At 43.4% G+C, this 26,331-nt stretch overlaps 1 protein-coding gene across 6 annotated transcripts in view; it reads left to right on the plus strand.

Moving 5' to 3' along the window:
• The window catches only part of MYO5A (myosin VA), a 183,972-nt gene extending 173,929 nt beyond the window's left edge, over positions 1-10,043 (plus strand). For all 6 annotated transcript variants that reach the window (XM_073653024.1, XM_073653025.1, XM_073653023.1 and 3 more), the window contains 5 exons: positions 609-759; positions 2,171-2,453; positions 3,838-4,012; positions 4,850-4,930; positions 8,156-10,043. In XM_073653024.1, the coding sequence (XP_073509125.1) occupies positions 609-759; positions 2,171-2,453; positions 3,838-4,012; positions 4,850-4,930; positions 8,156-8,308 (843 nt within the window). In that variant the 3' untranslated portion in view covers positions 8,309-10,043. The remainder of the gene's footprint in view (positions 1-608; positions 760-2,170; positions 2,454-3,837; positions 4,013-4,849; positions 4,931-8,155) is intronic.
• Positions 10,044-26,331: the final 16,288 nt, after the last annotated feature.

The following is a 26,331-nucleotide window of genomic DNA, read 5'->3' on the forward strand; positions in this document are numbered from 1 at the left end:
TCATACATTTACTTCTTAAGTGTTAATGAAATAACAAATACTTGATGTAGATCTTCATTTTCATATGATCATATTGGTTAAACATGATGGGGCTTTTTTTTTTTTTTTTTTTCAACCATAATATGTTTTTGTGGGGGTTAATTTTTATTAATTTCTAATAAGCGATTGTCACACATATACAGTGCCTCTCTATTAAATGTCTATGGAAACAACGTCGGTGGAATTCCAGTGATGGATCCACAACGATCAGTCTCTTACCGCCTAGCCTGTGCATAAAAGAAAAACAAGTATGGTCAGTTCGCCAATCTTGACGATGGTCCCTCCACACGTCTAGATTTTGCATAAGGGCTCCATGTGGATTGTAGTATGGTTTGAATAATGCTGAATGCTGAATTATCTGTATTCTGTTGGTTGCTGATAAGTTGTGAATCAGAGAAGACCCCATTAAGGGGTAAATTATACAACACCTTCTCTTTTCATCATTTTCCTTTTTTGTTTCTTTTTACTCCAAAATACATTTTTAATGAAGTTAGCTTTCTGATTTATCTTTAATTAAAAGAAAAATCTAAGTGTAGCTGGTTGATTACCCATTACCCTCCACTCTCCAGGCATTTATGAAGCACAACTCAAGTCGGCAGAATGAACATTGTCTCACAAATTTCGATCTTGCGGAGTACAGACAAGTATTAAGTGACTTAGCTATTCAGATATATCAGCAGCTGGTCAGAGTGCTGGAAAATATCCTTCAACCAATGATCGGTGAGTAATATGAAAATGCTGAGATTTCAATAATGCTAGGCCCTGAAAAGATTAATGTGTTGGGAATATAATAGGTCGAAAAGAAAAACCTTTCATCTAAAGGTACGTATCCACCTCAGATGGCTGTCAGATGCTCATGCGACTGACGGCTGTCTCTTCTGTGTTCTCTATACTCATGCAAGCTTGGTGGGTTTATAAACTATAGCCTCCATTCTTTATTTGCCTCGGTTTTTGTCTTCCGGTATTCATTGCCAGTTTTTGCAATTAACTCTTCCAAGTAGCTCACACGGTTCAGGAATTTTGTCCAAAGTAAAAAATCGTCTTTATTTTTGCATATTTTGTGACTTTACAGTGCAAAAACCTGCACATTTCTCACAATTTTGCAAAAATTCTTGGTGTACTTAAAATCACTACAGGGGGACACTGGAGCACATTTGTGCCAAAAATTATTTGACTTTTGGAAAAGTCAAATGATGAATCGGGCTAAAATATTAGGAAAACCTAAAACCTTGCCCACAATTAAAAAAAAAAAAATACAAGCACATAACAAAGTGACTTTAAAAAAGGTGCAAATGAAACCGGTGACAAATACACAAAAGCAGGCTAATAAATGGAGCCAAAGCAATAATGAATCAGCCCCTATTTGTACAGTGCTAGTTGTGCTAATAAAAGTGTAATTGTGTTCCCAAACTATTCTTCCCTTACATAGAATGCATGGTCTGATGAAAGATCCGCTTTAATATATTATAGAACGTGAGCACTTTTTCCCTGATCCAGCAAAGTTTTTATGCTTATACTCTAGCATAAAATGCAAGGTGAGGCTGCGCTAAAATTTTGCAACTTTTGGCAATCTCACACCATTTTTCCCCCAGCTCTGATAGAGTGGGCAGAGCTGGGACGGGGCATGGCAACTCCCACTCGTCAAATTCACGATGGGTGGTGCCGTTTCCAGACTGAAGTAGGATTTGTGGAGAGACGCACGCCACTTTTTTGATGCACCAAATTCATGAAGAAGTATGTGCTTCCTAATGAATCAGGAACATCTGACTCTAGCATGCCACCTCTTCAAGACCAGCGGGAAAAGTGACCTCATGTTAGATTAATGTGAATTGCAAATTTTATGTTGCTGAACCAAATGAAAATCAGAAAACTAATATACTTGGTCAGTATGTGGCATAGCTTATATATTATTCATACATTTGTGAGGAGTTTGTATCTTCTTCCCATGTTTGTGAGTTTCCTACTGCACTCAAGACTTACTGATAAGGAACTTAGATTGTGAGCCCCAATGGGGACAGCGATGATTATGTCTGTAAAGTGCTGTGGAATTAATTCCGCTATATAAGTGAGTAAAATAAAATATATTGATCAGTTAATTTAACTAATTTAACTTGCTTTCTGTCTACTTCAGTGTCTGGGATGTTGGAGCATGAGACCATTCAAGGTGTCTCCGGGGTGAAACCTACGGGTTTGAGAAAGAGGACATCCAGTATAGCAGATGAAGGAACGTATACCTTGGACTCCATAGTGAGACAACTGAACACGTTCCACTCCATCCTGTGCCAGCATGGTATGGATCCCGAACTCATCAAACAGGTGGTGAAGCAGATGTTCTACATTATTGGCGCTGTCACACTTAACAATCTGCTGCTCAGAAAGGACATGTGTTCATGGAGCAAAGGCATGCAGATAAGGTAAGTAGAGAACTTTTTTTTAGACTAAAGTGATGTAAGGACCTGTCTTCATATCTGTGGGGAAAAACTGATCAAAGCCAAAAGGGTAACATTCCCTGACAAGTGCTTCAGAGCCTTGAGTCTCAGGGGGTCATACTACAAAGACTTTACACTATTCTAATACCTGCTATTATCTTTCCTGAGAAAAGTCATCAGGAACTAAAGGGTCTTGTTCAGCGATTAGTGTTAACCACAGGCTTCTCAAACACTTTTTTTTCTTGTGTTTCGGCGTTGGTTTTTTAAATTCTTGTATATTTTCCCTGGATTACCATTAGTTGTTTTAGTAATGTTATATTTTTCCTTAGATGGGTTGTCCAGTTAAAACAAGTTATCACTTATCTGCAGGATAGGTAATAACTTGCTGATTGGAACTGCTGATCAATCTGATCTGCTGATCAATCTGATCTGCTGATCTTGCCGGTCAGATCTGCTGATCTTGCCTGTCGGATCTGCTGATCTTGCCGATCGGATCTGCTGATCTTGCCGGTCGGATCTTGCCGGTCAGTGCAAGTTCGAGCAGAGATCCATTAGATCTTTTACCCTCTTTACAAAATGGTGCAGCAGGCCGCTCCACTCATTCCTTGCAGGGCTGCCAGAAAAAGTTGGGGGTGCCACTCAGCAGCCCATAGTGAATCAATGGAGGAGGGGATGAAAGATCCCCGTTCTGCAGATCGTCACAAGTCCCTCTGGTCCGTACCCCCACCACTCAACAAGTTATCATCTTTTCACCAGGGAACCCTTGACAGGAAAACCCTTTTAATCCTCTTTCCAAGAAATTAGCTTGATTGTCAGCAGGAGGTAGAAAGGTTCCTATAAGCAGTGTATGTATCTAGTAGTATGTATAGCTTCACTTACTATGCAGTAAATGTCTATAAAATAGAGTGCCTAAATAGCTTCCTGTGAAGGGTAATGGCTCTCAATTTACAAGATTTTCTTGTATTATTATGGTTCAGCAGTTAAAAGTTCCCATAATACTGTGGTCATTGCGTTATATTACTATATGATGGGATTATATGTGCGTTAATTAGTTTTACATTGTATAAAGTAGTTGTTGATGGTTATTGAAAAGCCTGATTTCAGCCAAACCTAAAATCTTCTTTGCCTAACAGCTAATTTTTGAGAATTGAGTTTTGTGTCATTTCTTCCTCTGGCGCCCTCCGCAGTTGGACCAGTGCTTCTCCACTTTTGACATATTGAAAGTACTGAAGTGCATGAATGGTGCTTTCAAGGGCAGTTGTAGTGACAATAATAACTCCCGGAGTCATTGGTCAGACCACTGCAGTTTGGAGAGGGAATTCCATTGACTCAGTGATGACAAAAATATTGGCCTTTTGTTTGTCTACAGGTATAATGTCAGCCAGCTAGAAGAATGGCTGCGTGACAAGAATCTGATGAACAGCGGAGCTAAAGAGACCCTTGAACCTTTAATTCAGGCTGCACAATTACTGCAAGTGAAGAAGAAAACTGATGAGGATGCAGAGGCGATCTGCTCCATGTGCAATGCTCTGACTACCGCCCAGGTAAGTAACCAAGGGGCATGTGCTACTCGTACATTTTTTTTTGCTTTAATTATTGTATTATCTTTAACTGTTACTTATGACTGTTGTATATGAACTTCTGAATTGTAAAGCGCTGCAGAATATGTTGGCACTATATAAATAAAGATTATTATTATTACATTACAGCAGACAGGTTTATATGTCTGCGAAAATTATCATTTATTGGCTATATGGCGCAACTATGTAATTGGGTACAAATGACCAACTCGTGAAAACAAATGGAGACCTATGTTGCAGGGAAAAAGGATGGCGATATCCAAGTAGTGGAGGAACTAGATGAAATAAGTAGAATTTCTAAGGGACGGCCCAATAGTAAGTGGGATAGTCATAAATAGTGATGAGAGCGAGAATGCTCTGTTAACCCTTTCGGCAAGCATGCTCGGGTGCTCGCCGAGTATATTCAGCGTGCTCGGGTGTTATGCTTTCGTCACTCCATGCACATGATTTGTACTGTTTGACAGCTTTAATACATGTGAGGAATGCCTAAGAAACAGGCATTCTTCACATGTATTAAAGCTATCAAACGGTCACAAATCATGCGCACAGAGTGACACAAACATAGCACCCAAGCACGCAGAAGATACTTGGCGAGCACCCGAGCATGCTCGTAAATCTTGAGTAGCGAGCATGCTCGCTCATCACTAGTCATAAAGTCTAGACCAGTGATATTTGTATCCTGCTACGTTTCTGCGCCCCCTTCTATTGCTAACGCCTCTCGTATTGTGCCCACCCCCCCAGACGCTTTCTTCTTGTGATTTGCTACAGATCATATATAACATGAGACCTTGTCTGTTGCAGATTGTGAAGGTGTTGAATCTGTATACTCCTGTAAATGAATTTGAAGAGCGGGTACTGGTATCCTTTATACGTAACATACAGGTAAGGCGTGCGGCTCCTTCCTCTCATGTCCACAGTAATGTAGAAAGTTACATTGTATATTCGATGGCAATTAAAAGTATCGTGAACCCAATAGCTTACACATGGGATAACAAAAGAAAACTGAAAATTGAGCTTTTAGTTACACTTAGACTAAGTTCCCACGAAGAGTATTTGGTGAGTTTTAATGCTGCGTTTTTTCGCTGCTCAAGAAAAGCTGTGTATTACAGTTCTAGCAAACTGTATGGGATTTATATATATTTTATGCCCACAGCGTAAAAAAAAAAAAAAAAAAACACGCATTGAAGACTGACTTTGGGCTCAAGTTATTACATAAATGAAACCAGTCAACCAGTCATCATGTAAGTGCTGGAAACATGTTATAGAGCAGGAGGAGCTGAGTAGATTGATATATAGTTTTGTGGGAAAATATTCCCTATAACCTGTTTTTAATCATGTAACCCTCTGCTCTTTCTGTGATGTTCAGCCCAGTGAGAGATCACATCAATGACTGACAGCTATCGCTCTATGCACACTTCTACAAAGACAGATGTCAGTCACGAATACGACCACCCACTGGGCTTAAAATCCCAGAAAGAACACAGGGTTACATGATGGAAAAATACAGGTTATACTGAATCTTTTCTCCTAAAACTATATATCAATCTACTGAGCTCCCCCTTCTCTATATATTGCTGCCTGCAGATGGGACTACATTTTCATGGTGACAGGTTCTCTTCATAGACAACCCCTTTAAGGTGTAGCACTAGAAGACAAGCACACACAGAAGGGTTAAATGCACATCAGCAGAGTGCTACAGAATTTATTATTATTGGATTACAAAAGTGTCTTTACTAAGAATAAAAACTACATGCTAGATTAGACCTGGGCAAAGTGCGGCCCACAGGCCACATCCGGCCCTCTGGCTGTTCCCGCAGACCGAGACAGCCAAGGGGCTGAAAACAATTGCCCACAGGCTGCACCGTGCCCTTCCCTTGCCTGTCCGTCGTCTCCGCCCACTGTCACTGCTATGTGCATCCTCGGGTTGCTGACAGTGGTGAATGCATTGGTGGAAGATGGCGCCTCCGGTCCCTTCTTCCACCAATCAGTGTGTGAGACAGCTGACGCAATGACATCATTTCAGCTGTGCACTGCGGAGAGTCAGTGCATCGGAGACAGGAGCAGAGGCAGAGTGCCGGGGCAACGGGAGCGAGGTTAGTATGTGGTGTTTTTTTTTCTTCATGTGTATGGGATGCTTGGCTGGACATGGGGAGGCTATGGTGGTCTCATACTGGACATGGGGAGGCTATTGTGGTCTCATGCTGGGCGTGGGGAGGCTATGGTGTTCTCATGGTGAGGCTATGGGGCTCTCATGCTGGACATGGCGAGGCTATGGGGCTCTCATGGCGAGGCTATGGGGCTCTCATGCCGGACATGGCGAGGCTTGGGGCTCTCATGGTGAGGCTATGGGGCTCTCATGCCGGACATGGCGAGGCTTGGGGCTCTCATGGTGAGGCTATGGGGCTCTCATGCCGGACATGGCGAGGCTTGGGGCTCTCATGGTGAGGCTATGGGGCTCTCATGCTGGACATGGCGAGGCTATGGGGCTCTCATGCTGGACATGGTGAGGCTATGGGGCTCTCATGGTGAGGCTATGGGGCTCTCATGCCGGACATGGCGAGGCTTGGGGCTCTCATGGCGAGGCTACGGGGCTCTCATGCCGGACATGGCGAGGCTTGGGGCTCTCAGCCTCGCCATGAGAGCCCCATAGCCTCGCCACGTCCAGCATATGGGGCTCTCATGCCTGACATGGCGAGGCTATGGGGCTCTCATGGCGAGGCTATGGGGCTCTCATGGCGAGGCTATGGGGCTCTCATGGCGAGGCTATGGGGCTCTCATGGCGAGGCTATGGGGCTCTCATGGCGAGGCTATGGGGCTCTCATGGCGAGGCTATGGGGCTCTCATGGCGAGGCTATGGGGCTCTCATGGCGAGGCTATGGGGCTCTCATGGCGAGGCTATGGGGCTCTCATGGCGAGGCTATGGGGCTCTCATGGCGAGGCTATGGGGCTCTCATGGCGAGGCTATGGGGCTCTCATGGCGAGGCTATGGGGCTCTCATGGCGAGGCTATGGGGCTCTCATGGCGAGGCTATGGGGCTCTCATGGCGAGGCTATGGGGCTCTCATGGCGAGGCTATGGGGCTCTCATGGCGAGGCTATGGGGCTCTCATGGCGAGGCTATGGGGCTCTCATGGCGAGGCTATGGGGCTCTCATGGCGAGGCTATGGGGCTCTCATGGCGAGGCTATGGGGCTCTCATGGCGAGGCTATGGGGCTCTCATGGCGAGGCTATGGGGCTCTCATGGCGAGGCTATGGGGCTCTCATGGCGAGGCTATGGGGCTCTCATGGCGAGGCTATGGGGCTCTCATGGCGAGGCTATGGGGCTCTCATGGCGAGGCTATGGGGCTCTCATGGCGAGGCTATGGGGCTCTCATGGCGAGGCTATGGGGCTCTCATGGCGAGGCTATGGGGCTCTCATGGCGAGGCTATGGGGCTCTCATGGCGAGGCTATGGGGCTCTCATGGCGAGGCTATGGGGCTCTCATGGCGAGGCTATGGGGCTCTCATGGCGAGGCTATGGGGCTCTCATGGCGAGGCTATGGGGCTCTCATGGCGAGGCTATGGGGCTCTCATGGCGAGGCTATGGGGCTCTCATGGCGAGGCTATGGGGCTCTCATGCCGGACATGGCGAGGCTATGGGGCTCTCATGCCGGACATGGCGAGGCTTGGGGCTCATTTTGTGGGGGGGGGCTGTTACAGTATATAGGGGACTGTGTAGAGGCTCAAGCAGGATATAGGGAATGTCAGTATACTGAATTCATCTCAATATTAAGTGATACGATTAATATTAATATAAAATAATTATAATTAATGTTAATATTAATATTGAGCAGAATTAATTTCAGCCTATTGATTTGGCTCTCCACAACAGACAGTCTCTAATGTGGCCCCTCTGAAAAATTAATTGCCCACTCCTGTGCTAGATCATTGTATCCAAACACCTTTCAGAAAAGAGTGAAATTGTGTGTGTGTGTGTGTGTGTGTGTGTGTGTGTGTATAATATATATATATCCGGAATATGATGACTCTATTTAAGTAAAGCATAATGGTAATAAATATACATATATTTTTTAATAAGTGAAATCTATAACTTTGTCTTTTAACTTTCAGCTGCGTCTAAGGGACCGAAGAGACGCCCCTCAGCTGCTAATGGATGCCAAGCACATCTTTCCTGTCACTTTCCCATTTAACCCATCGTCCCTTGCTTTAGAAACCATTCAGATCCCTGGCAGTCTCAGCCTTGCATTCATCTCGCGCGTGTAAATAAATCCTCATTGATCTTAAATCGCTCAGACCTCTAACACTGGAAGCATTCTGGAATTCACCATTGCATCCTTATAGATAGAAGTCACGTCTCCTGTGAATTGTACATCATGTGTAAGAAACTGCTAGACGGGTGGCACGTGGTATCCATCATCTCAACTTCTCTTTACGCCTTCAGTTTGGGACACCTTACCTTTGTCTTCAACCAGATGTGCGATGTCCTAGGAATAGTAGCTGCCTTCCTGATGAGACGCCGGGATGTGAGGCAGGAGATGTGTAGGGGAGAATATAGATGTGAGAAGGACGGTCTGGTTCATTGTGCTAGTCTACTTGATTGCTACGTATCTGCCGACAATAGCCAAACCACATCATTATTTATGTTAGGGAGAAGAAACATTTCTATAAAAGTATTGGAAAAATCTCGGCTTACCATGTAACGTAGATGTTTCCTAGCACCGTGGTTTACTATGCATATTAATGTGCTGCTGTGTTTTTGTGTTCTTCTGATGTCCCAATATCCGTCTTAGGCACTACAAATAAAACCCTCATCTCTTTATTATCCAGTATGTTTACAGCTCAATGTGATGGATCTTGGGGCGAGACCCAATTATTTACCTGGAATGAAGGTAGAGGCAGCTTAAGCACATGGGAAGAGCTGAGAAAATAGCCGTTTTTAATAAAATAAAGCCTTAAAGAACAAATAGGATCTCTTAATAATCATGTATAGTCCTTTATGGATTTTTTTTTTGTATGATATATTTGAGTGTTTTGGTTCATCACAGTATTATTTGCAGCTGATAGTTTTAATGATGTTTGCTGTGGTTTTGGTGTTTTTTTTGCTATATTCTGTGCTGGCGTTCTGTGCTTTTTATTTATTTAAGTCTATGATATCAGGATTGTGGTATATCCTAAGCTTGTGCTACCGCAGTGGTTCCCTAGTACGTGACTGGCTTCAGAGATGGCGATGCCCTGTAGTTGCACCTCCTCTGCTATGCATCGGCATGTACTGTAGGAGACTGTTCTGCATTAGGGTCCAGGTTCATGCACGTCAGAGGCACTATTGCACTAGATTATGGTATGCTAGGACACTTTATATAGCCTGGTCAGAGCACTATAGTAAAACATTGGTCATTACACCTTTCTTTCCTTATTTAAATCATTAGAAGAACTGGGTCAGTGATTGCTAGACCTATGTATCAAGGTACAATGGATCTCTGCAGAATTAATGTACTGTACTTATCAAAGGGTCCAACGCCGTGGCCAAAGAAGAGATTTTTGTTAATTTTTCATGTATTTTTTTTCTATATATGTGTGTGTGTGTAGTTTTATGACCAAATATTTATTTGCCATGTAGGGAAGATGTTTTTGTGCTCTGCAGAAAGAGTCTCTTAAACCCATAGAGCACTGAATGCTGGAAGGTTACTGTGGAAAAAGCCATAGTTTAATATTCTTTTCCACAAGCTAAAAATGGCCCCTAAATGGGTTTCTATCATTGTTTTTGAGATGATTGAGTTTCTATTGCTCAGAACAGGACAGGTTCCCAAATGCTTGGCCTGATGGGTAATAGGGTTCCTTTCTGTCTTAAAATCATTTTGGTCTGCTTTTCTGCTTGTTCCATTAAAGCTCTTATGTGTCTGTACAATCATTTATGTGCTGTGTTTCTTTATCAATTCCCCCTTTCTTTTTACTTCATTTTTTTGGCTCCGCATTAATTTCATTAGTCATAACCCTTCTACCAAGTAAGACTGTAACCATTGAACAGACTGAATAATTCTGGAGGCAGACATTAGGTCACTTGAATTACAAAGTACTGCAGGCTTCATTGAATGGCTTTCCTAGTGCCTACAGTTGATCTATATGTATGATAAGTAAAGCAGGCAAAAATGTAATGTATCACCTATAGAAACCTGTTTAGTTCTTATTTTCTAGCACAGGTTGGTTGTTGTACACGAATCCCACCACATATTTTCTAAGCCAAAATTATCTAGTTAACTAATATTGGCATCAGTGTAGATATTACAGTATGCATAGTGCACGTTTCTTCTCTTCCATCCACTAAGCTGTCAGCCTTTTAGTCCTGCTTCAAAACTTAAGCAGTGATAATTTCCTGCTGATAATACACAGATTTTATTGCAACTGCAGTACACAGCATAATAAGTGATACATCCCTGCAATCAGGGTCTCTACCCCTACATTATGCTGCTCTCACACTAAATAGCAAAAACCTACTGGCAGATTTCCTTTAAGCAGTAATCGTAAAGGTATATTACATAAGGTATAGTAAATAAGAAGGATCATGCACTTTATTATTTACAGAGGACCTGTCACTTGCTTGAAGATATTGAATTAAATGCCCTGTAAACATCCCAGAGCTCTACTGAGTCTGCCTCTTTTTTCCATTTTGCATTGTGTCACTTAATTACAGAGATATTCATATTTGTTTCTCTGAAGCACACCGTGTGAAATCCCTGCTTTCACCCCTCCTTCCCAAATGCCGCCAATCACAGCTTGGCAGCTTATCTAGCTGTCTCAGATGCTGCTGATCTGCGATTGGCAACATTTTGGAAGGAGGAGTGAAAGCCAGAAGAAACACCCAGTTGTACTGCAAGCAGAGATTTCACATACTGTGCTCCAGAACAAACATACACAAGTGGCCATAATTGTTGGTACCCCTCGTTTAATGAACGAAAAACCCACAGTGATCACAGAAATAACTTGAATCTGACAAAAGTAATAATATATTAAAAATCTTTGAAAATGAACAAATGAAAGTCAGACATTGCTTTTCAACCCTGCTTCCACAGAATTAAAAAAAATTGAACTCATGAAATAGGCCTGGACAGAAATGATGGTACTCTTAACTTAATATTTTGTTGAACAACCTTTTGATGCAATCACTGCAATCAAATGATTCCTGAACTGTCAATGAGACTTCTGCACCTCTCGACAGGTATTTTGGCCCACTCCTCATGAGCAAACTGCTCCAGTTGTCTCATGGTTGAAGGTTGCCTTTTCCAGACGTCATGTTTCAGCTCTTTCCAAAGATGCTCCATAGGATTTAGGTCAGGACTCATAAAAGGCCACTTCAGAATAGTCCAATGTTTTCCTCTTAGCCATTCTTGGGTGTTTTTAGCTGTGTGTTTTGGGTCATTATCCTGTGGTTTGTCAACATGTAGTTTGGCAAATTCCAGTCTGGCCTTTTTATGATTTTTTTTCAACAATGGTGTTCTCCTTGGGCGTCTCCCATGAAGTCCACTTTGGATCAAACAACGACGGATGGTGTGATCTGACACTGATGTTCCTTGAGCTTGAAGTTCACCTTTAATCTCTTTAGAAGTTTTCCTGGGCTTTTTTGTTACCATTCGTATTATCCGTCTTTGATTTGTCATCAATTTTCCTCCTGCGGCCACGTCCAGAGAGGTTGGCTACAGTCCCATGAATATTCAATTTCTGAATAATATGTGCAGTTGTAGTCACATGAACATTAAGCTGCTTGGAGATGGTCTTATAACCTTTACCTTTAACATGCTTGTCTATAATTTCTCTTTCCCCATGACGGCACTACGGAGAGAGGGGATCCGCCCTTCAAGGACAGGAAACCTACAGATAAAAAGGGCGGCACCTCTCTCCCGCATCAGTTGGTTTCCTGTCCTTGACGGGGACCTACAGATGAGAAGAAAGGAGAAAAATAAAACATCAAGGGATAACATAATAGGCTCCATCCCAGTAATGAAGGGCGCAGCTGCTTTCCTGGCTGACGCCTCAGCCGACTCCGTCAGACTGGCAGCCAGGGCTGGGAGTTTTTCTAACGCAGCTAGATGGGCCCTCTGGCTCAAATGCTGGCCGGGCGACCTCCAAAGTCTAGGCTGTGCTCCATCCCTTGCGAGGAGAAGTTCCTATTCGGATCTACCCTGGACGATATCCTTGACAAAGCCGGGGATAACAAAAAATGCTTCCCGGTCCTCTCCGGTACTTCATTTAGGAAATCCTTTCGGAGCAGGAAATTCATTCGGAGAAACGCCCCCGAAGACCAGGACAGGTGGGAGGACAGGAGACAAAAAAAGGCCAAGGGGTTTATGTTTAACAGGCCCCCCAGTGACAATAGGAAACCCGCCCAATGAAAGGCAGCCCCAGGTGTGGGGGAGACTTCTCCATTTCCTCCCAGCCTGGGAAAAAATTTCAAACAGTCGTTGGACTTTAGACCTGATAGAATCAGGACTAAGATTCCAGTTCCTCTCCATTCCCGGTCCAAATTTTGTCATAACCCCCATGAAGTCTTCAGGGGTAGAACAACTGGCTCTAGAACAGGAGGTTCTAGGCCTACTAAGCAAAGCAGTCCTTAAGGAAGTCCCAGCTCAGGAGGAAGGCGAAGGATTCTACTCCCCTCTGTTCCTCAGGAAAAAAACGGACGAAACATTCAGGACTATTGTGAACCCAAAAAAAATTTAACAGATTTCTAAAGGTACAATCGTTCAAGATGGAATCAATAAAAACATCAGTGAAATTGTTGTTCCCAGACTGTTTTATGGCTGTCCTGGATCTGAAGGACGCCTATTATCATGTTCCCATACACAGAGACTACCGGAAATTCCTGAGAGTAGCGATACCACTGAGGGGCATAATCAAACACTACCAATATGCGGCTCTTCCCTTCGGGTTAGCGATAGCCCCAAGGGTCTTCACAAAGATAGTGGCAGAGGTTATGGCCCATCTGAGGGAGCAAAACATCCTGATAGTCCCGTACCTGGACGATCTGCTTATAATAGGCAACTCGTTCAACCATTGCAAGGACCATCTAGCAAGAGTCATGGGTTCCTTGTCGAATTTAGGCTGGCTTCTGAATCTAAAAAAATCCAGGTTGGAGCTAGATCAAGTGCAAGAGTACTTGGGTATCCTATTAGATTCGAGGAATCAGGAATGCCGTCTCCCGGTGGGGAAATTCCAGAGTATGATGGCCCGAGTATCCCATGTAAAGAGCCATCCCTATATGACTCTACGGGGAGCAATGTCCCTCCTAGGTTCCATGACTGCCTGCATCCCGGGGGTCCGCTGGGCTCAGTTGCACACCAGGGACTTACAATGGGAAATCTTGGGGGCGGAAAGGTCACTAAGAGGGCACTTAGTAGGTCGGCTGACTTTATCATCAAAAACCTTGCTTTCCCTGACATGGTGGACAGAGGGGGACAATTTAGCCAGAGGCGTTCCATGGACAATATCAGTGTCACAGGTCCTAACGACAAATGCAAGCCCCAAGGGGTGGGGGGCTCATCTAAACGACCAGGTAGCTCAGGGAGTCGGGTCAAAGAATTCGGAAGGGGTATCTTCCAACATGAGGGAACTTCTGGCGGTAAAATATGCCCTCTTAGAATTCTTAAACACTCTACGGGGGCATCATGTAAGAGTTTTTTCGGACAACAAGGTAGTGGTGGCATACTTAAATCACCAGGGGGGGGACTCGGTCCCATTCGCTTTTATAAGTGTCAAGTTCCATCCTCCAGGTAGCAGAGAACAATCTAGAGTCCCTATCGGCACTCCACATAAAAGGGACAGAGAATATCACGGCAGACTTCCTGAGCAGGACCCAGCTGAAACAGGGCGAGTGGGAGCTGAATCAGCTAGTGTTCAACCAAATCACGAGGGCTTGGGGGAACCCCTCCATAGACCTATTCGCTAACTGGCAAAACAAAAAGTGGACATGTTCTGTTCAATCGACCCCAAGGGGAACCCAGCAGCACTTGATGCCTTCTCAATCCCATGGAACCACCAGCTAGCGTATGCCTTTCCTCCGATTGCTCTCATCCCGGCGGTTCTGAGGAAAATCAGGGAAGACGAGGCAAACCTAATTCTGATCGCTCCCTTCTGGCCAAAGAGGCCTTGGTTTTCCTGGCTGAGGATAATGTCCAACACCGACCCCTGGGTCCTTCTGGAAGTTCCGGATCTCCTGTGTCAGGGACCAGTCCTTCACCCTCAGGTAGCAAACCTGCACCTGACAGCCTGGAGTTTGAGAGGGCGCTCTTAAGGGATAGAGGGTTTTCCCCCAATTTAATCTCCACCCTACTGCAGAGTAGGAAACCTGTAACCACCAGACTCTATGGTAAAACCTGGGGAAAATTCCTCTCATTCACGGGTTTGAAAGTATTAGGGGAGACCCCCGCTACTGCCATCTTGGAGTTCCTTCAAAAGAGGTTGGAGCGGGGGTTGGCCACAAGCACTCTAAAGGTTCAGGTGGTGGCACTTGGAGCCCTATATAACTGCGACCTGGCCAGGGATAGGTGGATCTCCAGATTCATCAGGGGATCTCATAGGTCCAGGCCCATCCCCTCCCGGAATGCTCCTCCTTGGGACTTAAATTTAGGTCTTTCAGCCCTGACCTAGCGTCCCTCTGAACCTCTAGCGCAGGGTTCCCCAACTCCAGTCCTCAAGGCCCACCAACAGGACATGTTTTCAGGATTTCCTTAGTATTGCACAGGTGATAATTACATCACCTGCACATCACCTGTGCAATACTAAGGAAATCCTGAAAACATGACCTGTTGGTGGGCCTTGAGGACTGGAGTTGGGGAACCCTACTCTAGCGGATGCATCCCTTAAAATCCTATCTCTTAAGACGTCCCTTCTAGTAGCCCTCACATTGGCTCATAGGGTTAGCGACATACAAGCCTTATCAGCAGGGCCCCCCTTTACACAAATTCTAGACGACAGGGTGACACTTAGGACTGACCCAGCATACCTTCCTAAGGTGGGATCACTTTTCCACAGGTCGCAGGAGGTCACCCTCCCTTCCTTTTGCTCAAACCCAAAAAACAAGGGGGAAGAAGCCCTTCACACCTTAGATGTCAGGAGGTGCATCATCCAGTACTTAGAGGCCACACGGGAGTGTAGGAAGGATAGGTCTCTTTTTGTGTGCTTCCAGGGTTCTCGGAAGGGACAGAAGGCTTCCAAGAGCACCCTGGCAAGGTGGATAAGGGACGCCATCTCCCTGGCTTACTCCTCAAGCGGGGAAACCGCGCCAGAGGATTTAAAGGCTCACTCGACTAGGGCAGTGGCAGCCTCCTGGGCGGAGAAAGCTGGGGCTTCAATCGAGCAGATATGTAGAGCTGCAACCTGGTCTTCCCCTTCTACATTCTTTACGCACTATCGGCTGGATCTAACCTCTTCCTCGGACCTTACCTTTGGCAGAAGGGTTCTGGAGGCGGTGGTCCCTCCCTAGACAGCACTTCTCTGCAAATCTCTCCGTGGTGCCGTCATGGGGAAAAAGAAAGACGTAGTTACTTACCGGTAACTGGATTTCTCGGAACCCATGACGGCACCCGTACATTCCCTCCCTTCACACATGGGTGTGCACATTTATTTATTACCTACTTTTAGTCACAGGGTGTGTCTGGCAAGCTCCTTTTAAGAAAAATATTAAAATTTGTGTTACTAACCTGGTGGTCCTCTCTGTGCTCTGTAAACAACCGATGCGGGAGAGAGGTGCCGCCCTTTTTATCTGTAGGTTTCCTGTCCTTGAAGGGCGGAACCCCTCTCTCCGTGGTGCCGTCATGGGTTCCGAGAAATCCCTTTACCGGTAAGTAACTTTTTTCTTTTCTTTCTAAACACCTGAGACGACTCTTTCCTTTGCTTCCTCTGGTCCATGTTGAGTGTGGTACACACCATGTCACCAAACAGCACAGTGAGTATCTGTAGCCCTATATACAGGCCTACTGACTGATTACAAGATTGTAGACACCTGTGATGCTAATTAGTGGACACAACTTGATTTAACATGTCCCCTTTTGTCCCATTATTTTCAGGAGTACCATCATTACAGTCCAGGCCTATTTCATGAGTTTAATTTTTTTTTTAAATTCTGTGAAGCAGGGTTGAAAAGCAATGTCTGACTTTCATTTGTTCATTTTCATAGATTTTTAATTTATTATTACTTTTGTCAGATTCAAGTTATTTCTGTGACCATTGTGGGTTTTTCTTTCATTAAACGAGGGGTACCAACAATTTTGACCACGTGAGTATGTGAATATTTCTGAAATGCAGTGACACAGTGCACAACAGAAATGTACAATAGAATCAGTAGAGCTCTGGGACTTTTACAAGGTATTTAACACATTTCTTTGAGCAAGTGACAGGTTCCCTTTAATGACAATTTGTTGCCAGGTTTATGCTTTTTAATCTGAGGGTAGCATAAAATAGAGGCAGAGACCCTGATATTAGTGCAGTGTTGCTATGCTTCTTGCTGTAGTTTTGGTAATATCACGGTTTTTATCTGCTGCAGTTCACTCAATGATGATCTCAGTCTACCTGCACTCCTACCACTGATTGACAGCTTTCTGCTTACACTGTGCATAGGCTGAAAGCTGCCAATCAATAATTGGGACAGGGATAGATAAGCTCATGAATATTGCGCTCTTGCTATATAGTCCTCATTACTCATCAATGAGAGGACTGCAGCAGATAATACTGTGTTTTTATCAAACTACAGCTAGGAGCTCATAAGGAACATACCCCTGGAATCAGGATCTCTGCACCTACATTAAGCTGCTCTCAGTTGGGGCCGCAAAAACTTGGCGATGGTCTCTTTTAAATAGGTCTTCATGTTCAGGATGGGGGATCCAAACCCTTTTACCACCTGTAAGATATAGGAAAACAAATTGTAACATCCTATTGACTTTTTATTTTTTATTTTATTCCCTGGCACCATTTGGTCTCTTGTATTTAATAGTTCCTCTACAGGCCGCTGTGGGGATTTTTGGCTGTAGTGACGCAATGTCACATGGTTGCATCATCCAGTTACTGCCACTATGGACAAAACAAACAGGAGTCTATAGAGGCCTCGTAAATACACAAGGGCAGGATCATTTAAATGGTATATTAGATTACATATATATATCTATACATATGTATAGATTCATATATAGATCTATATAGATATTTATGTTATAATACATATTTTATAAACTTCTTACAGATTCTGGGTGTTGTTAAACCTCTCAAGGACAAGGAAACCCATTCAAAATAAACCTGACAGTAGGGTCATGTTGTCCGAACCAGGGACAGCATATGTTCTACTCTAAAATGCAGCAGTTTTTCAGATAAAATATAGTTTGAACAGCCAGCAGGGACCATGCGTCTGGAATGACTAATCTGATGCTTTTCACTGCTGACCTCTCCCCGCCCCGCTTCTTTAGACTGACAGGTCTCTCCCTATGTATGTACACAGGGAGAAACCGCCAGGGAAGTTTTTGGGCTAGTTATCTTAGATGCATAGTCCCCAAAATCTATATATCAAGGTACAATTGATCTCTGCAGAATCAATAAACTGTACTTATCAAATGGGCCAAAGAAGACATTTTTGATTTTTTTGCTAATTTTCCATGTATTTTTTTATACACTTATTTGTGTGCAGGTTTATGACCAAATATTTATTTGCCATATAGATAAGATGTCTTTGTTCTCTTGTAGTTGCAACTCTGCAACAATGCAGCATTTCAGAGTAAAACCTCCGCAGCTGCAGTACCGCAGCCAGTGTCTGATGCATGCTGCTCGTGGTTTGGACATCATGAATCTACTTTCAGGTTCCCTTCAGGGGTAGGGTCTCCACATTCGAGAAAAATGGTCCAATTATTCTGTTCAGAGTTTGATGAGTGACATCCGTTTTTCTTGAATGTGGAGAGAAATAAAGTTTCTCTATCTTCTCCATTCTGTCAGTCTGTGAAAGTCGGACCACACTCTGATGTCATCCGAGTGCGGTCTGCTTTTTTCATGAACCCATGAACTTGCATTGCCGATTTTGATCCAACACTCGGATCAAAATCGGACATTTTTTCCTGGACCACTCGGGCACAGGAAAAAATCGGACATAGAATATCATAGGTACAAGTGCTATATGTGGAAACCACGGATATCACTTATATGATGGAAATCGGTGGTGTACACAAGCCCTTAAAGTGAGCACTTAATTTTGGCCCACAAGTTAATACTTTGAGGGTAGTTTAGAGCCCAGATCTAGTTTGGTATTTGGAGTCCGCATCCTGCCCCTGTATAGTATGTGTTGGCAGTGTTCACTGCTTTATAGGAATTAATAGCAACATGCAATCAGTGTTTCTCGCTGTATGACACCGACCATTACATTATACTGGGAGAACTAGGTTTCCACATACTAAATAATCTCAGGAGCCCTTCTGTACAATTGTATTGGATGTATAGGAAATGCCTTCCTCCAGCAGCTCAGAACATTATGTACCGAGGACTTGGTCATTATAATATGTGAATAATTAGAAAAATGCCTTTTTAATAAAATACTTAGGTAAAAGCCACTGCTTTTTTTTTGCATGGATGTAATGTAGTCACGGTAATAGTGATATCTACACACCTTCAGCACAGTAACTTTCTCTAATTTATGGTCACTGTCATTAACATCAAGCTGTATTATATTCCCCACAGAACTAACAAGAGGACAGGTTTGTTAATTACACGTGTAACTTATATATTAACGATATACTGGGATTAGATTGTTAAACAATGTCATAATTACACTAAAGCCGAAGTGCTAACAAGTGACCGGTCTAGTTGTGCTTAGCAAATGTTTGCATCATTAACACTGTAACTAATTAGCTATCACTGCAAATTGGAAAATAAAATAAAAAAATTGAGAATATGGTGTCGTATTTTGCTCTTTATTTCATGATGTGATTCATTTTAAAATCAGAAACCACCTTACTGTTTCATCCCCAGTCATCGCGGTCATTAAAGTGGTTTTTTTCATAAAATGAAGTACTAGAATGTCACCAATTTCCAATCAGTGGGGGGCCGACCCTTAACTGGTTTCTTCATTCTTCCTCTTGAATAAAGCTGTTGCATTTCTCTTCGCTGGAAGCCCCACGGTGCAGAAACAATGGCAGCATATGGTATACTGCCACTAATCAGAATATTATGTCACATTCTCAATATACCATACCATTAACACATTCCAATACCTCTTTATTTTTTTTATGTATTTTTTTATTTGAGACTTGACATGTATAACGACAACAAAAAAAGGAAGGAAATACTTTATATATTTTTTAACCTCAGTTTAAGTCCTAAATCAAATCAGCAAAATATATTCCACATACTAAAGATGAGACTCCAATACACAGCCATAGTCTATCACGTAGAGCATCATATTCATTATGAAAGGGGTTGTCCAGGCTTTGGACAAAAGCCTGCAGTCACTGCCGAATTGTGACCGCATGGGGTGTGTACGCTGTCACGATTCACCAGTAATGCCACCATTAATGCTGGTGTGAGTGACTGGTCAGGTGACCACATGTATGTGAATTGCATATTTGCAGTCACATGCTGACTAGACTTGTACAGTTTCTTTCAATCCATTTCTATGGAGAAAAGCTCAATGCAATTAGGCGACACATGTCCGCAAGTATGCAAATCATGTGCATATATATATTTGCCGGCTTGCACCAGCAATACCGTAGAATTGTGACTGCAGACTTTTGTCCCAAGCTTGGATATCCCCTTTAAATGAGGTAAACAATGTATGTCGACTTATTTCCGCAAAGAAGCCTATAACCAAAAACACATGGACCATATCAAAGGCAATAAGAGAGAAAATGGATGTAGGGGTAACGACCAGTGATCACCAGGGGAAGGTAGGTGGAGACTTTAGTACTTAGTAGGTGACTAAGTAGATTTCCTCCTTGAGTATAGATTCTTCATTTGCAACCTTTTAATGATCCATTGGCTTCATTAGTAAATATGTCTTAATCTTTAAAGCATAGTGTTTGCTTATTTACCAATCAAACATTTTGCAGACAGTATTGTATGATGTATTATGATGTGCTTCATTTTGAATGCAGACACCACCACAAAGGAGCACAAATAGAATCCATTAGTTTCACTGTACTGAATGGTTCCATCAGGGGCACGTCTGATTTATATTTGTCAGTCATTCATACGGAAGTCTCAGATGGAAGTCATCAAAGCACTGTTGAATGCGGTGTGAATTTAGCCTAACACACTAACTGCTTTGTGTTTATTTTAAAGGGGTTGTCCAGTACTTTATATTATCCCCCCCCCCCCCCAATGTATCCCCCTGGGACCTCTAAGGATTTTTGTAATTACCTTGTGTTGCAGATACTGCCTATCACTGGCCGCTCACAGGCATCACGTGACCCCCGGCTGCAGCCAGCTCTGACATCCGCTGACGTCACGACAAGTGCTGGCAGCAGCCGGGGGTCTGTCTTCTGCATTCCACCATGGATGCCAGGCTGTGGACCGGGTTATTCCCCCACATCACACCCGGCATCCACCGCGCGCTCTGCCTCTCCCCATTCATTGGGAAAGCGCGCAGTGGATGCTGGGTGTGACGCGGGGGGTAAACCCGTCCATAACCCAGCAGCCACCTCGGGGACCCCAGCGTTGAGTCACGCCTCACTTGTCGTGACGTCAGCGCGGGGTCACGTGATGCCTCTGAGCGGCCCGAGATAGCGCTGCTCACAGGCAGAAACATCAACGTAAGGTATTCACAAAAATCCTTAGGGGCCCCAGGGGGATACATTTGGGGGGGGGTAATCTAAAGTAGTGCACAACTTCTTTAATGTTCTACTAGTTTATGACCCTTATCGATATCATGTTGTGGTTGGTAAGGTCTCAGTAGAGAAAACTTGAGAAACTTCGTCTTATGTATTTTACAGCTCTGTTGACTACACTTTTCAATACAACTGTATAGATAAAAAAGTTGATGTATTTTAATAGCCATGAATGCATTGTCCATAAATAACCTTTTAGTCTCACCAGGTTCAGAAGTTTATGCGGAATAATTTCTTATAGTGATCTGAGCTCCATAATTCTGAAACCGTTCCAAATTCCCTACTTCTCCACATCGTGTTTGCCGCCTGCAGCCACCACTAGACATCATGTTTGCCGCCTGCAGCCACCACTAGACGTCGTGTTTGCCGCCTGCAGCCACCACTAGACGTCGTGTTTGCCGCCTGCAGCCACCACTAGACGTCGTGTTTGCCGCCTGCAGCCACCACTAGACGTCGTGTTTGCCGCCTGCAGCCACCACTAGACGTCGTGTTTGCCGCCTGCAGCCACCACTAGACGTCGTGTTTGCCGCCAGCAGCCACCACTAGACGTCGTGTTTGCCGCCTGCAGCCACCACTAGACGTCGTGTTTGCCGCCTGCAGCCACCACTAGACGTCGTGTTTGCCGCCTGCAGCCACCACTAGACGTCGTGTTTTCCGCCTGCAGCCACCACTAGACGTCGTGTTTTCCGCCTGCAGCCACCACTAGACGTCGTGTTTTCCGCCTGCAGCCACCACTAGACGTCGTGTTTTCCGCCTGCAGCCACCACTAGACGTCGTGTTTGCCGCCTGCAGCCACCACTAGACGTCGTGTTTGCCGCCTGCAGCCACCACTAGACGTCGTGTTTGCCGCCTGCAGCCACCACTAGACGTCGTGTTTGCCGCCTGCAGCCACCACTAGACGTGATTGCCGCCTGCAACCAGGCTTGGACTGGTCCACAGAAGAACAGGAGAATCGTCCGGTGGGCCCCTCTGTAAGAGTGGGCCACCACCCTCATGGGAGCAGCACTTGGCACACTGTAGTTGAATTGCTATGTACAGACAAAGGGGGGCATCTTATTCATTTAATATTCCACCCAGTTCTTTGTTATATATAAATTTGTGGTTGAGGATGATGTCATATTTGCATGTAGGTGAAAAGTGGGGCCCTGGAGTTGATTAATGGTGGGCCCTTGGCACCCCAGTCCGACACTGCCTGAAGCCACCACTAGACATCATGTTTGCTACCCGCAGCCTCCACTAGAGGGAGATAGAAAGCTAGCTATTGTTACGCAGTCCACTCAATAAGACCTAAAGGAAGCAATATGGTGAAAAGTTGTTGGAGATTAACATTACCTTGCTATATATTGAAAAAACATCATGCTGTCAGCATGTGGTTTTTTTTGTTTTGTTTTTTTATTTAAAACATAACATGATGGCTCTATTTGAAAAAGTGTTGGTAAGAAATCGTTTTTTCTATTTTATCTAAAATTTGCAAGTTGAATGCATCACTAATGAGTTTGATAGCCTCGGGTCATGTGTAATTTCCATGTAATATAAATTTGACCTGTTGTCCATCTATATGAAAATGTTTCTAGGTTTATGATATATTTATAGATAGTAAGCTGTTATTGTGAATATATTTTTATGCATATATTTTTTTTTTTTTTTTTTTAAAAAAGAACCATTTCACCTATCACTTTGGAAACCCCACCCACTTTAAACCAAAGAAGGTATAAGAGGGCTGTATGTGACATCTGTTTGTAGACAGCTGATGAAGGCTTGTGTAGCCGAAATGCGTTTTTTTTTTTTTTTTTTTTTTTTTTTTTTTTATACCCTTGCTTTTATTAAAATTATTGTTGTTTGAGCACACAGATCCTACTTTTTACATTTTAATTCCTGGAATTCTTCATGTACTGTGCTAGAAGCGCCATTCTCTGGTTTCATATTCTCTAGTCTTTTGACGTTGGAACTCCATGAAAGACCCGTCCACGTTCCATCAGATCAGCTGCAGCCTGTAACCTAGACCGTATACTAGATCTACTCATTCCTAGAGTTGTGTCTTAGGCAGCACAACTGCCAGGTGAGCACACACCCTATCCCTCACCTAATCTATTTACTCATTACTCTGATTGCTACTCTTAGGCTAAGTGCCCACGATGCAGAAATGCTGCATATTTTTTCCGCTTCTCCCTGGCAGGAAAAACGCATGCGGATTTTAAATGCGTTTTTCCTGCCAGGTAGAAGCGTTTGTCAAGCATTTTTGCATGCGGGTTATCAAGCGCTTTTCCAAGCGATTTTAGCATCACTTGGAAAAGTGCTTGACAACTTGGTCACACTATATAAATCCATGCAACCCACATGGATTTATATAGTGTGTCCAAGTAATAGTAAAAAAATAAAGATTATACTTGCCTTCCGATGGCCCCCCGGTATTTTCTCTGCTGCGTCCGGTCTGTTGTATGGGTCGCGGTGGTGTGAAAGGACCTGCCATGACGTCATTTAGTCATGTGACAGGTCACGCGACCGCCGACGTCAGCGGCCGCGGGACCTATCACATGACTAAATTACGTCATGGCAGGTCCTTTAACACCAACGCGACCCATACAACAGACCGGACGTGTTGCTGAGGAGACCAGGGGGCCATCGGAAGGTAAGTATAATCCCTGGCAAAAATTATGGAATCACTGGGCTCGGAGGATGTTCATTCAGTTGTTTAATGTTGTTGTAAAAAAAGCAGATCACAGACATGGCACAAAACTAAAGTCATTTCAAATGGCAACTTTAGGGCTTTAAGAAACACTAAAAGAAATCAAGATTAAAAATGTACTCAGTAAGGGTAATTTTTTTCAGACCAAGCAGAGGGAAAAAATTATGGAATCACCCTGTAAATTTTCATTTCCAAAACTAACACCTGCATCAAATTAGATCTGCTCGTTAGTCTGCATCTAAAAAGGAGTGATCACACCTTGGAGAGCTGTTGCACCAAGTGGACTGACATGAATCATGGCTCCAACACGAGAGATGTCAATTGAAACAAAGGAGAGGATTATCAAACTCTTAAAAGAAGGTAAATCATCACACAATGTTGCAAAAGATGTTGGTTGTTCACAGTCAGCTGTGTCTAAAATCTGGACCAAATACAAACAACATGGAAAGGTTGTTAAAGGCAAACCTACTGGTAGACCAAGGAAGACATCAAAGTGTCAAGACTGGAAACTTAAAGGGGTATTCCCATCTCCAAGATCCTATGCCAATATGTAGTAGGTGTAATAATAGTAATATTAGCAAATATCTCCAATTAAAAATGTATATTTTTTTCTGATTTGCTATGTCTCTTTCCTCATGTGCAAGCATCGCAGGACTTTGGGTATCCATGGTTACGTCCACAGATAAAGTCACAGTTAGCTAGTTGCTAGTGGTCGTAACCATGGATGCCTTAAGGTCCTGCGATGCCTGCACATGAGGTAAGAGAGATAGTGAATCAAAAATACTATACTACATTTCTAATTGTAGGTATTTGCTAATATTATTATTATTACACCTACTACATATTGGGATAGGATCTTGGAGATGGTAATACCCCTTTAAAGCAATATGTCTGCAAAACAGAAAATGCACAACAAAACAAATGAACGAATGGGAGGAAACTGGAGTCAATGTGTGTGACCGAACTGTAAGAAACTGCCTAAAGGAAATGAGATTTACATACAGAAAAGCTAAACATAAGCCATCATTAACACCTAACCAGAAAAAAACAAGGTTACAGTGGGCTAAGGAAAAGCAATCGTGGACTGTGGATAACTGGATGAAAGTCATATTCAGTGATGAATCGCGAATCTGCATTGGGCAAGGTGATGATGCTGGAACTTTTATTTGGTGCCATTCCAATGAGAAGATGACTGCATGAAGAGAACATGCAAATTTCCACAGTCATTAATGATATGGGGCTGCATGTCGGGTAAAGGCACTGGGGAGAAGGCTGTCATTACATCTTCAATAAATGCCCAAGTTTACATTGATATTTTGGACAGTTTTCTTATCCCATCAATTGAAAGGATGTTTGGGGATGATGACATCATTTTCAAGATGATAATGCATCCTGCCATAGAGCAAAAACTGTGAAAACATTCCTTGAAAGAGGCCACATAAGGTCAATGTCATGGCCTGCAAATAGTCCGGATCTCAATCCAATTGAAAATCTTTGGTGGAAGTTGAAGAAAATGGTCCATGACAAGGCTCCAACCTGCAAAGCTGATCTGGCAACAGCAATCAGAGAAAGTTGGAGCCAGATTGATGAAGAGTGCTGTTTGTCACTCATTAAGTTCATGCCTCAGAGACTGCAAGCTGTTATTAAAGCCAGAGGTGGTGCAACAAAATACTAGTGATGTATTGGAATGTTCTTTTGTGTGTTTGTTTTTCATGATTCCATAATTTTTTCCTCAGAATTGAGTGATTCCATAATTTTTTCCCTCAGCTTGGTCTGAAAAAAATTACCCTTACTGAGTACCACATTTTTTATTTTGATTTCTTTTAGTGTTTTTTAAAGCCCTTAAAGTTGCCATTTCAAATGACTTTAGTTTTGTGCCATGTCTGTGATCTGCTTTTTTTTCAACAACATTAAACAACTGAATGAACATCCTCCGAGCTCGGTGATTCCATAATTTTTGCCAGGGGTTGTATAATCTTTATTTTTTATTTCAAATTCTTTTTTTTAACAGGTTCTATTGTACCTGAGTCTGGAGGAGAGTCTCCTCTTCTCCAAACCCGGGTACCATCCGCACATTGAACCGTATGATATCCGTATGGGCACGTGCTCACACGGATAATATGCGGTTCAATGCAAGTCAATGACGGCAATTACGCTGCGTGTCCGCAAAATTAATGGACATGCTGCGTATTTTTCCGCAATGATAATCCGCAGCGGAAATTTCTGTAGCATGTGCACAGCACATGCGGATTATCATTGGGGACCATGGGGCACGTATTACCAAGCGTTTTTTAAGCGTTTTCGCTGCGGAAATTCCGTGGCAAAAACGCATAGTGGGCACGCAGCCTTTGATAGCTCTCCTTTTTTCCCCTATCCCTAGAGAAATCTTTCCACTTCTGAAAACATGTGATACTATTGCAGTAGAATAAATTAAGAAAGCTTTCCCTCCCATACACATTAGATGGCGTTCTGGAGGCGGATTATCTCTAGAAAATAAAAGGATCAGCAGTCTGGATCTTTTCATTTTAGTTTCTTTGTTCTGATTTAGGAACACAGAAACTGACTTTGTGCGGCATATGGATTTATTACACAATGGATGCAAAAAGGGCTCCAATGACTTTAATAGAACCGGTGTGGTTTCTGTTGTGTCAGTTTTTATAACTGAAAAAAAAAATCAGGCCTTATGGTATACACGAATGACAGCAGTGCCAGGATTATTGTGCAGCACCGCTTTTGTGAACTCTATCCCACCTGGA

This window comes from Phyllobates terribilis, unplaced genomic scaffold (genome assembly GCF_046119375.1).
Source record: "Phyllobates terribilis strain yellow unplaced genomic scaffold, ASM4611937v1 Scaffold_11__3_contigs__length_659146591, whole genome shotgun sequence".
Classification (NCBI taxonomy): Eukaryota; Metazoa; Chordata; class Amphibia; order Anura; family Dendrobatidae; genus Phyllobates; species Phyllobates terribilis.